Source organism: Alosa alosa, chromosome 20 (assembly GCF_017589495.1).
Source record: "Alosa alosa isolate M-15738 ecotype Scorff River chromosome 20, AALO_Geno_1.1, whole genome shotgun sequence".
In the NCBI taxonomy this organism is placed as follows: domain Eukaryota; kingdom Metazoa; phylum Chordata; class Actinopteri; order Clupeiformes; family Clupeidae; genus Alosa; species Alosa alosa.
The window spans coordinates 8,164,594-8,180,037 of record NC_063208.1 but is presented as its reverse complement, the minus strand read 5'-3'; the positions used below and the strand labels follow the sequence as shown (position 1 = coordinate 8,180,037).

Here is a 15,444-nt window from a genome sequence, read left to right as displayed (position 1 = left end):
ACACCTCTTCATGTAAGGCTTCACTGACTGGGAGTCATAGATAGTTTGACGAGTGCCTGCTTAACTGGTGTCCTTTAGACTGGGATTAGTTTTCAGAGATAAAATTCTCTCAAGATACATTATTTAATAATATAACTTTTCCTTTTTTTAATTTATTTATTTCAATCCCCTTCACCAAATCTGTTTTTTTGTTGTCAGACTGGCGCTCTGAGTTTTAGTTGCCATTGGAGACCATTACTGGCTGGAAGTATGTCTGTCTGTCTGTCTGCCCGATAAGCACTCTCCAAAATAAAAAATACTCTTCTAGTTTCACCTTAGACAGAAGTTAGTAGATAAGATCTCCATTTGAAATCCAGCCCCTGTTCTCTGCTGTCAGCCAATCAAACTAGCAACATGTGATATACTTGGGTTCTGACCAATCATACTGTAACACTGGCCCCTTTCAGCCAATCGGTTGGCATGTTGCTGCCTTTACCATTTTGCCAAATGCAACACTGAGCATAGTCCACAAACCCTCACCTGTTTTTAACCAATACTCATTCAGACCAGGGCAACACTGACCAATCACAGTCCTGCTGTTCTTCCTTTTCAACCAATGGCGTGGCATAATAGCAGCCAAAGTCCCGCCCCTGGTGATGCGTCGAGAGTATCATCAAGTGTCATCTACGAATGGCATGAGCATCTATTCTGGACGATCATCTTCCTCCTCTTCCTCCTCCTCGTCTTCTTCTTCGTCAACCACCATCAACAACATAGACTTAGTCTTCTGGGTCCTTGCTGTAATAGCCCTGCGGTGAAGTGGGATGCGTGTGTTTTCATGTATGTTTGTGTGAGACACTGGAGTAGGAGAGGTGTGGGATGGCTGATGGGGGCGTTGTGTGTGTGTGTGTGTGTGTGTGTGTGTGTGTGTGTGCGTGGGTCTCCTGCTCACTTGGGGAGCCCTTAAGAAGTGGCGATCTCCCCCCCAACATGCCTCCAGCCCTGGGGCTGCTCCAGTGGAGACAGATACTCTGAGGAACAGAAGGACACACAGTGTTTACAGCTTATTTACACTATTGTACTGTATTTGCTTAGAGACACTTTTACATTGAGATTCATTCATTTAGCAGACATTTTTATCCTCTGGAGGAACAGGACAGACAGTGTTTATTTACACGACTGTACTGTATTTGCTTAGAGACACGGAGTTCATGTTTACATTTGGATGTATTCATTTAGCAGATGCTTTTATCCAAAGTGACTTACATATGTCAAGTACATTACAAGGGCCATAAGTGCCTTGCTCAGGGGCACAACGGTGGAAGCTGGGAATTGAACCCACATTTTTTTTGTACTTTTTAGCACTTTTTTTGGCTAACCCTAAGTCCTTAGCCACTACGCTACCACCGCCCCACCACAGTATTGTACTTGCTGTAGTTATCTATTTATTCATTTCCTATAATTTCCTATCAAATCTATAGACGGTAGCATTGCGTTTAAATGTATAGACTTTTGCACTGTACCAAAACATATAGAATTAAAACATTGGTTAGTTTGTTATCTGTATGTCTTTGGCATATTGCAAATGAAGCATGACAGTCATAGTCCAAAGGCCACTGAACATTGCAAGGAGGGAGGGGGGACAGAGTGCAAAAAGTCAGAAAGGAGAGAGAGAATGAGACACAGAGAGAGAGAGAGAGAAAGAGAGAGAGAGAGAGAGAGAGAGAGAGAGAGAGAGCAGGGAGAAAGGATGAGAGAGAGAGAAAGAATGAGTGAGTGAACAAGTGAATGAGAGAGAGAAAGGAGGAGAGAGAGAAAGAGAGAAAGAAAGAGAGTGTTAGAGGTGTGCATGTCCAAACTGAAAGAGTGTGAAGTGGTCTTTCTGACCTCTGCTCATTGTTCTGCTGGATTTACACATCACATGTTCACACACATGATCTCACCATATACCACTGCTCAAGGCAAACACACACTTTTATGGGCTCTAGCCGACAAGCGCACACATACAGGCACGTACACACAGGCACGTGCACAACACTCACTCTCTCTTTTTTTCCCTCTCTCACACAGACACACAGTCACAGTCACAGGCTCTTCAGTAGTTAGATTGTTAAGATTTCGACCAGAAAACTCCTGACTGCTGCTAGTTCCAACTATTATCATTGCTGATTTTGGCAACCTTATAATACGTTTTATTTATATAGCGCCTTTCTCAGACTCAAGGTCGCTTGAGTTCTGCTCCACCACTGCACAAGTGTGGTCATGCCCCTGACGCTACGCTGAACAACACTGCACCAAACTGCACTGCGCTCAGCTCAACCTGGCAACCTTGAAACACTCTTTCCATTCGCCTGTTGTCTGAGCACGCCGTCTACAATAAGCAAATCCACTCAGACACACGCACCAGGGACAGATGAACAAAAAGTTACGCAACCGCCTGAGTCAACTTTGACCCTGGCTTCCTTTCAAAAAGGAAACCACATCAGCTTTGTTCTCTTATGGGAGAGAATGTTCCAGACATTATATATATATATTAGGGGTGTAAAGATTAACCGATACGTATCGGTATCCGTTTTTAACATGTAAGATCCGGCTACTGTACATCGGTACGTGAAGCCCCGTATCGGAATAAAACTGAAATGAACCGGTCGTTATATCGATTTACTTGTTACAAATCGGTTCACAACCTTTTCTGCTCGCTCAGACTCTCATTTACGTTCCACGGAATTGTGGGTAAAGCAGTTCGTTTTTGGCTACATTCATTGCCCAAAGTTGTCAAATGACCTCATTACCCATACATCTACTGCAACTTAAGCACGTGACAACTCGCACTCGGTCGTTTGTTTTACAGTTTTTACTCTTTTGTTTTTCAAAATCCAGCGCGAAATTAAACAGCAACGATAGTCTGTAGAGTATAGCCTTACGTTTGATGAAGAGATTTACTTAATGTTAAATAATAATTTGACCCTTGCTAAAATGATGCACAAATTATTAGCCAATTATTTTGTTCATATTCACTCAGACTTGTGGCATTATAGGTTTCTGCATTAGGTCTACCGTTGGAACAAAATAAACCCAGAGAGTTCAATGATATGTAGGCCTATTTTATTCTTGTAGGCTAAATGAGAAAAGGCCAAGAGCACCGTTTTATTTTATTTCGGTATTGTCTTACCTCAACAAGGCTACAGCTCCATGAAAACAATAAGATATAACTCTATAAAAATCTATAAAGTCTATAAAAAGTCTAATTGACAACCATGACCATGATAACTGATAATATAAAATTAATGTGCACCTTGAGCAAATGATAAAAAATCTTTCAGAATGCTTTCCATTCTTGAACTGCATCGGATTGCATCGAATCGCATCACATCGAATCGTACTGAATCGTTTTTTATGAACATGTATCTTTTCTTGTATCGAATCGAGATTCACACCCCATATATATATATATATATATATATATATATATATATATATATATATATATATAAAAATAACCAACAGCACCATACACACCATTTCATCATCCCCCCCCCTCACACACACACAAAATACACCTTCTTAATTACTTTTAATTTACTCTTGCTGGCTCTTGAGCTTAAGAATTTCATTACTTATAATTAATTTTATAAGTACATGACAATAAAACTACTTGAACTTGAACAGAAGCAACAGATGACACAGAGGTGGAGATGAGCGAGCCCATGAACACATACCATTATTACTGCAGTTCTTATTGTCCTGGTCTGATGCCTCCTCTTCAACCTGTCATGAACATCGGAGAGACAGACAGACAGAGAGAGAGAGAGAGAGAGAGAGAGAGAGAGAGAGAGAGAGAGAGAGAGAGAGAGAGAGAGAGAGAGAGAGAGAGAGAAAGAAAGAAAGAAAGAAAGAGGAGAGAGAGACAGTAAGAAAGTGAGAGAGATAGAGGCAGAGAGGGATGGAGGGAGAAAGAGAAAGAGGGAGAGAGAGGGGGAGGGAGAAAGAGAGAACATATTAAATGCAAATTGGATTCATGGAGGTGGCATGAGGCTACAGTATTTGGCCTTTAGTACTGATGAGGTCAAGTCTCACCTCTTTCCTCCACTTGAGCTCACAGAAGATCCTTTCAAAGCACTCGTGCATGTAGTTAAACTACGGAGACAAAACACACACACACACACATTAAAGGGATTTCATACATTCTTTATAACAGTATGTCATCTGTGTGTATATCTGCATATGAGCAAGTGTGTGTGTGTGTGTGTGAAAGAAGAGACTCACATAAGGTGTGAAGATCTTGACCCAGCGAGGCTTCTTCTCTCCTCTGGCGTACTCGAAGCAGAAGGCCATGCCCTCCTCATCGGTGTCCCAGCGCTGCATCTCACCCCACTCAAATGCAATCACCTGGTTCTGAGAGAGAGAGAGTGTTAAAACACACACACACAATCACCTGGTTCTGAGAGAGAGAGAGTGTTAAAACACACACACAAACGATCACCTGGTTCTGAGAGAGAGAGAGAGAGAGAGAGAGAGTGTGTGTTAAAACACACACACGCAAACTCCTGGTTCTGAGAGAGAGAGAGTGTGTTAAAACACACACACAATCTCCTGGTTCTGAGAGAGAGAGAGACACACACACACACGCTTGTTTCTGAGAGAGAGACAGGGACAGCATTGATACACATACACTCAAACGCAATCACCTGTTTCTGAGAGAGACAGGGACAGCATTGACACACACTACCACCTGGTTCTAAGAGAGACGGCATTAACACACACAAACACACGCACTATCACAGAGACAGCAGGAGAACAAGGTGTTAACACATACACACACACCCCATCAGCTGAATCTGAGAGAGAGACTGTTAATATACACGAGCACAAGCACACACACACACACACACACACAGACCCTCTGAACTCGCTTCCAATTTTTTTGTTCTGTGAGACAGAAATGCATCAGTATGTACACTCACAGTCTACAGTCCAACAGGGATTAGCAGCAGCACACACACACACACACACACACACACACACACACACACACACACACACACACACGCCCACTCCCCTCGAGCCTCATCATCTGATCTCAAGGGAGACCCACACACACCATCTCAGAAGAATGAAATCGGTGTAAGAGATTCCAAAAGAGAGAGAAAAAAAGACTTCATACAACTAAAATTCTTGCTCTTGTGTATGGTGTGGGGGAGCAAGTGAGTGAGAGAGAGACAGCATGTGTGTGTGTGAGACAGAGAATGAGAAAATATTTGTGAGAGAAAAGAGAGTCTGATTTGGATGGCCACACACACACACAAGTGTCTTGAGACTCACACACACACACACACACACACACACACACACACACGACTCATTGTGAATGCACAATGTAGGCGGTCACATGAGTGACACCTTCATGTGAATTCCGTGGAGCAACATCCTTCCTCTTTTGACTGAAATGTGTGAGTTTTAATTTGACAATATCAGAAAGTTCAAACTGACATACATAGTACATAGACACACACGGGCTAATCGTGCTTGCTGTACACACACACACACACACACACACACACACACACAAAAGGGCTAATCATGCTTGCTGTATTGACATGGCATCAAAAACAAAAAGCATTAGACATAACAGAAAAAGTAATTTTAAGTTTTAAAGTTCTGTGGGTCTGAATTGAAGTTGTGTGATCCTTCAGACTTTGCTCTCACTGTTATATAGAATTATGAAGAACAGCTGTTAGTTAGAATTCTGTTTTGAACATGGCTACATTACTCAGAAACCAATAAGTATTGCGACACAATACATACAATACTCCCCCCACTCACACACACCTCTAGGGTTCCATCCTCTGTGCAGGCATGGAGCTTGAAGTGCAGGGTGCTGATGGCTGCGATCACATGACCCTTCCTCCGTGAGTCACATGAGCAGTGCGGGAACGCCACCTCATTGTAGCCCTCACACGACCGCAACACACTCAAATACTGCAGGAGAGAAGGGGAAACAAAGAGAGAGATAGTTCAGTGGTATAACAAGATACAGGAGAAGCATTTTTTTCCTCTCACTCCTTTGATGATGCAGTCTGCGATTCCATCAAAGGCTTGTTGATATTGAGTTTAACTACAATCCAATCTACACCCCTCTCTTTCATGTTCCTGAAGTGCGGTGTTGGCAGGCATTATTTTGAATTCAGTCTGAGCCTCAATGTTTACCATTTACAGACACAGAAAACCCCTGTGGTGCTTTTTCAGAATGCACTCATTTGGAGTGGACAGCTTGAGGAACTTGAGGAAACACTTTGTTGAATTTGTGTGCGGTGTTGTGGGATGAAATTGTGGACTGCACCTTTGGTGGGACTCTCCTAGTGAATAAGGGGAAATACATAGACTGCAGCAATATCCATGCAAACCCCTCCTTAACTTCCCTCTTAAACTTCTCTAATATCTTATTTTCTTTATTAATTTTTGATGCATTATTATTATCCATGTCCTTTTAGCTGCTAATTTGGAAAGCACTTGGAATTAGCAATGCCCTGCCTTGCCTCTAGGGGTGACAAACACTGAACATGACAAAGCTGCACAGAGTTAGAGAGATCCCAGACAAAAAGCAGTGGCGCAAGCAGTAGTGGGAATTTGGGAGACGGATCCAATGGGACAGGGGTTTGGATCCCAAAACTGAAACAGTTAACACTTTATAATACAGACCCAGCAACTCACACACACACACACACACTCTAAACAAAGCTGGACTGGAGACTGCCCTACAGCTAAAAGCAGAGCTGTATATACCGGTAGTTTGGCCAACTAGGGAATGGAACGGTTTGAGCTATCCAGTTATGCGCTTGGTTCCGAGACGATCATGTGGTTCGTGGACGCCATGTTTCATACCAACATTCTTCAGATCCCCATTCACATAGTACAGTGAATAGTGGAAAAAATATCATAAATTATTATTCTTTTTATAAAAAAAAAGCCCAACTGCTGCGCGTATGGCTGCAGCGCAAGACCGGGAAGTGGAAAACGGTTGCACAATTTCCCCCGTGACCCAAAAAGAAGAAAATGGTGGGAGCAAAAGGTCAGAAGGAAAAACTGGAAGGCCAATAATGACTCCCTATTGTGTGAGTTAAATGTCAATGTCTCTCTTTGACTTATGTTAAGAATTCACATAGGAAAAATATATAGTAATACAATCATTGATGTATTAATGTATCTAAGAGCTTAGAAACTACCTTGTGATCTTGCCATAGTCATGACTTGAATTTAAGCTTGTGTAATTTCATTTGACATCTATAACTCAGATGAAATATACTGTGAAAAGCACATAACTTTGCCTCGGTTACTACTAAGTTATTATTGCCTCGGTTACTACTAAGTTATTATTGCGTCGGTTACTACTAAGTTATTATTGCGTCGGTTACTACTAAGTTATTATTGCGTCGGGAGACGGAATAAGAAAAGAAAGGTAAACACTGCTCCGAGGCCGATTAGGCGACGTGGTCACTACAATGGGCATTTTACAGGCCCGTTTAAGATATCAAAGGTCAATATACACTGGGATATTTCTGTAAGGGCCATTTACATATTGACAAATGTTGATAATAACATTTATAGGCCTGTTAATGGTGAAAATATGAGATTTATTTCAACATAGCATATTTGCCCCATAGGGTTACGCTGTAGAATCATTTGATGTTGGTCTTAAACATCGTGCCCATGAGGAGTTGTCCGAACTCTCTCTATACAACACTTAAACACTCAGTAACACAGACCCCCACACACACACACACAAAAGCTGGACTGGACACTGACCCCACAGCTAAAAGTAGCTGGCAGCAGCAGCACACTCCCTCCTTCCTCCATTCATACTCAGGAACCCAAACACACACCCGCGGGTCTCCTCCCAGCTCAAGGAAATGAGTTGGAGTTTAGGAATGACGGGGTTTCTGCAGTGAAGCCTGCAGACCGACGGCTGACCACACCGAGGTCACAGGTCTGACTCCCCACCCAGAGAACACTAATAGTATAATCCAAACGCACATCCTTCATCTATTAAACTCTTCCTTGCATAAAACCAGCTGCTGAATCACATCCTCATCAGTAGGGTAAAACTAACTTGTCTTGTGGTGGTCCAAACCCAGGCCACGTTTCCTATTAAGTGGCTCAACAGTCAGACACTTGAGTGAATTTGGCTTCACAATGAATGGGAAGGTTCAACATCAAAGGATTTAAATGCGACGTCGCTATGAACATGAAGTATGTGTCACCCAGCACGTAAGCCACTGTGGGCCCAGATATGTTTAAGACAGAGGTGGAAGTTGGGTCGTCACTGTGCCTAGTATATTTGAAAGAGTATTGGGATCTAGTCCAATAGATACACAGTATAGAAATGTGAACATAGACATAGTTGGATGAGGAAGAGGAGGATGAAGAGGCTGCAGATGGTGTCGAGCAAGGTTGTATGAAGTCTGATCCTTGCCTTGAGGCAAAGGCGAACTTCACTGCTTTTTTTAGCTACCTGACAAAATGGCCCTTTGATAGGGAGATTGAAAGAGGAAAGGGACAAAAATAGAGGGAGACAGGGCAGAGAGAGAGGGAGAGAGAGAGTCTTACCATAGCCATCTTGCGCTGTTCTGCGAGCTTCTGCAGCTGGTAGGATTTATCCTCAGCCTTTATGAAGCCCTTCTTCACGTCGTCTTGTGCCTGGAGAGAGAGAGAGAGAGAGAGAGAGAGAGAGAGAGAGAGAGAGAGAGAGAGAGAGAGAGAGAGAGATGATGCTGCTCCACCACACTGACACATCTTGGCACACACACACACCATCAGGATTTATGCCAACTGATGCCTAACTGGCCACTCCGGGGTAACAGCTCAGAGGCAAAGCTGAGCCAACCCAGACCCAGTTCTAGAGGGTCACCCTCTCTGACCCAAACCTAGTTCTAGAACATTGCCCTCTCTGACCCAAACCCAGTTCTAGAGCATTGCCCTCTTTGACCCAGATTCAGTTTTAGAACGTCACCCTCTCTGACCCACAGTTTTAGAACATCACCCTCTCCGACCCAAGCCCAGTTCTAGAACGTCACCCTCTCCGAACTGACCAAGACACAGTTCTAGAACATTACCCTCTCTGGCCCAGATCCAATTTGACTTGTGACCGCTGCTAACCCTAACCCGGCTCCCACACACTGGGCATGGGGGTCTGCCCGGCCAGCTGCTCACTGGGGTGATGGACATAAGAGAGATACGCGTGGTGGTGACGTAGCTAGGTACAGTGGGTGTGTGTAAAAGATGCCTGATTAACAGTCATATTGGGGGGGGGCGCTGTGGCGCAGGAGGCTACAGCGCCCGTACCATATAAGGGTCTGAGTGCCCATGGGAACCCAGGTTCGAATACGACCTGCGGTCATTTCCCGATCCCACCCCATCTCTCTCTCCCACTTCGTTCCTGTCACTCTCCACTGTCCTGTCCAAATAAAGGCAAAAAAAGGCCAAAAAATATACTTAAAAAAAACAAACAGTCATATTGGTCACATAAAAAAAAGATGATAAGTGCTATTGGCTTGATATAATTGGCACATAATAAGAGGAAGACTTGCTATTGGCTGAAGTGCTAATCACATAATAAGAGTAAGTGTGTGTTTATATGCGTGTGTGTATTTGTATAAAGTAATAATGGGGTGTATAGAACAATGTATACATGCGCGTATGCCTGGGCATGCATGTGTGTGTATACGCAAGACAGTACACGTTTGGCACATTGACAGCGTGTGACTTAAGAGTATATGTATGCAGAAAATTCTCACTGTTTGCACTCTGTGTGTACGGAGATGCTTGCAAATGAGATGAGTGTGTGTGTGAGTGTGACTTTATGCTCCCAGCGCAGGCAGCTGGAGACTCTGTGGGTTAAGTGTTTACGAGTACGTGCTTCTGCCTGCGTGTGTGTGTGTGTGTGTGTGTGTGTGTGTGTGTCAGTCTGACACTGTTCTATTCACGTCTTCTCTTGAAACTACCTCCTCGGTGATGGTAAACAGAGTAAAAAAAAAAACACTCTAAAGTGTTTACTCTTTCTTAATTTATGGGAAGCAAGTCGGTAGATGTCTCTTTAGTGTCTTGATGTCTCTGCATCACAGACACATCCATGCTGCCTTTTACTTAGCAAAGCAGGATCCCTCGATACGAAGCTCAGATTCTGGTCAGGTGCACAACTATACCTTGAGAGCCTTCTTCTAACACAGTCCAGCCGGATTCTGGGCACCGAGTTCACGCTATTTCCAGCTCTTCTCAGTAATGGATAAATTCTACTGAAGACCCCAAGGCCATCTGACCATGAGGCTTAGTATGTGTAATTGTCGTAGAAGTGTTAAGAAAACAGGAGGCTTGAACCTGCTTTTTGGCAAATACAGCACAGATCTATGAGAAGACTATCTGTCCAAACTTGTCATATTGAATTGCTAAGTGATTACAAATACTTCACGGGGATGTTGCACAATCACTATGTCATTATATAGACATCAAAGGACAGATAACAATACATGTTTGAAATTTGTTCTTCTTGCTCAGTCAGTAAATCAAAGTTGCTCACAACAGCAAGGTCACGTTCAGTGCTTCGATAGCATTCATACTGAGAACGCAAGTCACTTTGGTTAAAAGCCTCGGCCAAAAGTAGCCACATTGTTCACGAATGTGGGCATATTAGAGGAGCTATTTGCATTCCAGGCATCAGCAGCATAGCAACATTCATGGAAGACAGGAACATTGCACAATGTTGAACATCACACCATTTTAGTAGTGGTACGTGCTCGGCAGATAAGAACGTTGCACAAAGTTGAAGAATGTAACGACGTCACTTTGGCAGTGGGAGTGCGTCAAATGAAAATAAGAAAACCAAAAGCAAAAACGTGTGTGTGTGTGTGTGTGTGTAGCTCTGCTATTTTTAGCCTGCTGACAGTCACAGGTCTCTTTGTTCAGCTCAGCTGTAGACAAACAAAACAAAACAAAACCAGCCAAACCAGGCTCTCTCCTCTCCTCTTCTCCTCTCCTCTCCCTTCCCCTCTCCTCTCTTCTCCTCTTCTCTTTTCCTCTCCTCTCTTCTCCTCTATTCTCCTCTCCTCTCTCCCCCTCTCCCCTCCTCTCCTCTCCTCTCCTCTCTTCTCTTCTCTTCCCCTCTCCTCCCCTCTCCTGTCATCTCCCCCCCCTCCTCCACGTGTGCTGGCAGTATTTATGGTAACAACAGAAACACTCTGTGGTTCAGATCAAAGGCCCAGTTTGTAACCAGACCCATGGGAGCAGAGCGAAGGTGTTAAAACCTGGTTTCAGATACATCCGACTAACGCAAGTGTGGCAGCGAGCGGAAATGTAGATGTCGTGGTGTCACAGGGCTGTATGTTACCTTTTTTTCCCACATAGCACTGGTGCTACAGAGGTTAAAAGATTTGTAGCACCAGTCACAAAATCTGTAGCACCGGTATAAAACCTCTAAAATCAAATCACAAATAGGGCAGTTCATCACAGTTCATCTAGGCCTACTGCAACTGGATTGATAAAAGGTCATGTAGTTGCAAACATCTCACCTGGCTACATTGTGTTTGAGATGAACAAAAGCTATCAGCAATGTTATTTGGCTGTTGTATTTTGTAAAAAAAAAAACAAAAAAAAAAACAATCCCTGCCAGTTCCATGCAGTTTGACTTTCCAGCGGGTATCAGGAAGAGAAGTCATGCCATGGTAACCGAAGTGTTCCGATCGCGACGTGCAAAAATGGCAGAAGACTGGTCTGTTTTTTTTTTTTTTTAAACGTACAGTACGTGCCGCCATCACATCTGGTGTAGACAGGTGTAGCCTCCCTGTCAGTGTCACACGCAGGTATTGTATTGCCACACGCAAAACTGTACCGCACCAGTTCTACGTTGGGAAATCATCCATTGTGTGTGAGTGTGTGTGTGTGTGTGTGAGTGTGAGTGTGTGTGTGAGTGTGAGTGTGAGTGTGTAAGTGTGTGTGTGTGTGTGTGTGTGTGTGTGAGTAAGTGTGTGTGTACCTGGTGAAAGCAGTAGTGCAGGGCGAGTGGGTTGTCCTGCAGCAGTTCCTCCTCCTGGATGCTGAAGAGCCACTTGCGGAGGGCCAGGCACGTGCCGGGCACAGCGGACGTCAGGTTCTGCACATACAGCTTATGGGGAAACTCATTAGGGGCCAGCTTACGCACTACAGAGAGAGAGAGAGAGAGAGAGAGAGAGAGAGGGAGGGGGGGGGCAGAGGACAACAGAGAATACATAATGATAATGAGAGATAGAGTGGGAGAGAGAGAAAAAAAGAGGGAGATAGAGATGAAGAGAGAGCATAAGAGACAAAAGTAAATATGATAGACAAGCCTGATACATACAGGGACATGCCAATCTCCCCTACCTACAACACTATCTTGAATTTCCCCTTGGGGATCAATAAAGTATCTATCTATCTATCTATCTATCTATCTATCTCCATCTATTTATCCACAACCCTTTCAGACAAATGTTGTACTGCAATCTGCAGTGTTTCTGCTAGATTTTTTTTTAACAGTGGCAGGTTAGTGTGAAAAAACTGGTCGGGTGTCACTGCCGGGATGTCTTTTTTTATTCTAGTAGCAAATCACACCATTTAGCCTAACGTGACTTGAGAGGGACAGGATTCAGGAACTAAGACAGGCCCATCTTCTGTCTGACTCACGTCACGTTAACCCATGCATTAAACCACATTGTCACTTGAACGCTTGAACATACCGGTAGTTCACGTAGACAATGGAGAAACGCTTACCTTACTTCGTTTATGACAGAAATTAAGTTTTGTGCAAACACGTAAAAACACAACTCACAACACTGCCTTTATTTGGTGCAAATCTCCTTTGCTTTATAGTCCGCGATTCACATTAGGCCTACTAGGCCATCACCGCGAGTGCATACAAAATGGTTTGCAATTTACCTTCATTACTACCAGCAGTCGTTGCTTTTTTAACTGCGTCAATTCGCTATTGAGTGCGCATCTAATGTAACAGCGGTGTCTTCGCGGAGACATCCTCTCTCCAGTTTCATTTTTGCTGTTGTTGCGAGCGAGCTTAGGCCTATAGACTACGATATGGGAAATACTTTATACGATCAGCTTCAGAAATGAGGGTTTTCCTTGGCCTGTGCTACACCTTTCCAAGTTGTGTGAAAATTGTAGTTTTTGCGATGTTGACAAACACGCGTAGCACATGGAAGCTCTTGATAGCGCATGTTACTAACGTCTATAAAAACAATATATTTATGGAATAAAACTAGACAGGTACCTCGGATTAGCATTGCTGTTTATTCTTAAACTGCAATTTTCAGCAGCCAGCGGAGGGCATTTAGCCTACTATGCTTCTGGACAATATTTTGCGTCCCCCCTAATTCTGAAGCAGTGGCACCGCTAAATGAAGAGGAAACACTGAGAAGAAAGTTAATGCTTTAAATAGGCTACATCAATACAATATATAATATGTGAACTGAAACTGGACGGGCCATAATAACCTCTGACTAGTTTAGGCTACTTATTGTTAAATTGCAATGTGAGCAGCAGCCAGCAGGGGAGGATACGTCGCAGGATTATTTAAAATGCAAATGTGCGTCCGCCCTGATTCTGATACCGTGGCGGTATTAAAGGAACCGTATGTAAGATTGTGGTCAAAACTGGTACTACAATCACTTTCAAATTACTGTAGAAGGTGTATCCCCTTCCCCTCCACTCTGACTGGCAGAGCTGGCAACCCGGATGCCGAAACACTATTGACTTTGTGATTAGTAGATAGGTGGAGGATGGCGCATCAGGCCAAAACACAATATGACAACATCAACATCAGTTGAGGGCTGCAACTTCACTTTTTAAATGATAATATCCTGGCCGGACTACTGTTGTCAGTGATATAAGTATTTTAAATGAACATGATTTCTTAATGTCTAGTGACATATCAGGGCCATTTTATGATTAATTGAAATACATTTCTTACATATGGTTCCTTTAATTAAACCGTGGGGGTTGACGAGCTGACGAGTGACAGACAGACAGCCAGACTCACACCCTAGCCGCACCCCTCCCCAACTATTTATGAACAAATAGATAAGTTACACAGGAAGGCATGAAGAACTGTAATGAGTAACTGGGGAGCGAGGAAGAGCGAGACCGCGTGCGCGAGGGAAGTGCTCCCTTCGTAGAGCGTAAACATAGTTTAAGAAGGATGTACGAGCTGCAATCACGTCTGGTGTAGCTATGTTATGTGCCTGATGTAGCTAGTTCCATTGATTATAGTGGAAGCTGATTGTTGCAGCATACGCTCCAGTGATGTGCCTGACGTAGCCTCCCTGTTAAATCCCATTTTTTAAAGAGAGCATAAAGTGGATAAAGTGGAGAGAGAGAGAGATAGAGAGAGTAAGAGTGAGTGAGTGAGAGTGAGAGAGGAGTGACCACTGAGCAACGTGCGTAAATGTTTGTATATGTAGGTTTGTTTATTTTTTTGTAATTATTATTATTCCTGTGAACGCTTTGGCAATGCATCATATGATTTGTCGTGCTAATAAAGCATATTTGAGAGAGAGAGTGAGACAGAGCGAGAGAGAGAGAGAGAGAAAGAGAGTGAGAATGAGAGAGAGTGTGTGAGCGAGTGAGAGAGACAGAGACAGAGACAGAGAGAGAGAGAGATTTCTCCGCAGTATCTGACTGGCTGGCTGTCTATATAGTGTGTGCTGGGGCCGTGATGTTGGTTGGGCACTAGAGGGTGATTTAGTGTAGCGATGGCAGATGAAGAGGCTGACTGCAGCAGCGCTGCTGAGATGCTTCAGCACAGCTGGAGCCAGAGAGTCCACAGCAGTCATCAGCAGCAGCACCTGTAGCAGCCAGCTGCATCCCAGCATCTGCCAAATGAGTAATAGCCCAGACTACTGGGGGGTGGGGGGTGGGGACGGCACTGTTAAGAGATGTAAAGGAGGGTTTGGAAGTGGGGGCTGCACCCCACCCCTGAGGGGCCATCTTTGGGTTTGAGAAGAGCCAGTGGAGTGAGAGTAAGTACGACTGAGAAATGGCGACAGCAGAGCTGTGTTGTGTTGAGATTAGGCAAACAGCAAAAATCTGTTCCATTTTGGTTTAGTTTATTGTTAACAAACAAGCTTTCTTTGAACGTTCCTCTGAAATCATTTCATATTGCTGTCAAATTGTTAAAATGGCTACTCCTGAGTCCAGCGACCATGTTTGTTTGCAGGACTACCTTCTCAGACGGTTTGTGTGTGTATGTAAATGTTTGCAGGCAAACAAGTTTTTTTTTTTTTTAGAAGATTCTTCTGAACACATTGAAAAATGTTAAAATGCCAACTCCCACGTCCTGCGACCATGTTTGTTTGCAGAGAACTACCCTCTCAGATGGTTTGTTTGTGTGTATATGAAAATGTTCACAGTGAACTCAAAGCTGTCGAAATACATTTGCTTTTGCTTGTTATT

General features: G+C 43.6%; 1 protein-coding gene across 1 annotated transcript in view; it reads right to left on the bottom strand.

Annotated features, from left to right (window-relative positions):
- Positions 1 to 581: 581 nt before the first annotated feature.
- The window catches only part of snx27a (sorting nexin 27a), a 35,082-nt gene continuing 20,219 nt past the window's right edge, over positions 582 to 15,444 (bottom strand). The window contains exons 7-13 of the mRNA XM_048229624.1: positions 12,002 to 12,165; positions 8,584 to 8,673; positions 5,809 to 5,958; positions 4,246 to 4,374; positions 4,057 to 4,116; positions 3,699 to 3,747; positions 582 to 1,010 (exon numbers count right to left, since the gene is read on the bottom strand). Of these exons, the coding sequence (XP_048085581.1) occupies positions 943 to 1,010; positions 3,699 to 3,747; positions 4,057 to 4,116; positions 4,246 to 4,374; positions 5,809 to 5,958; positions 8,584 to 8,673; positions 12,002 to 12,165 (710 nt within the window). The 3' untranslated portion in view covers positions 582 to 942. The remainder of the gene's footprint in view (positions 1,011 to 3,698; positions 3,748 to 4,056; positions 4,117 to 4,245; positions 4,375 to 5,808; positions 5,959 to 8,583; positions 8,674 to 12,001; positions 12,166 to 15,444) is intronic.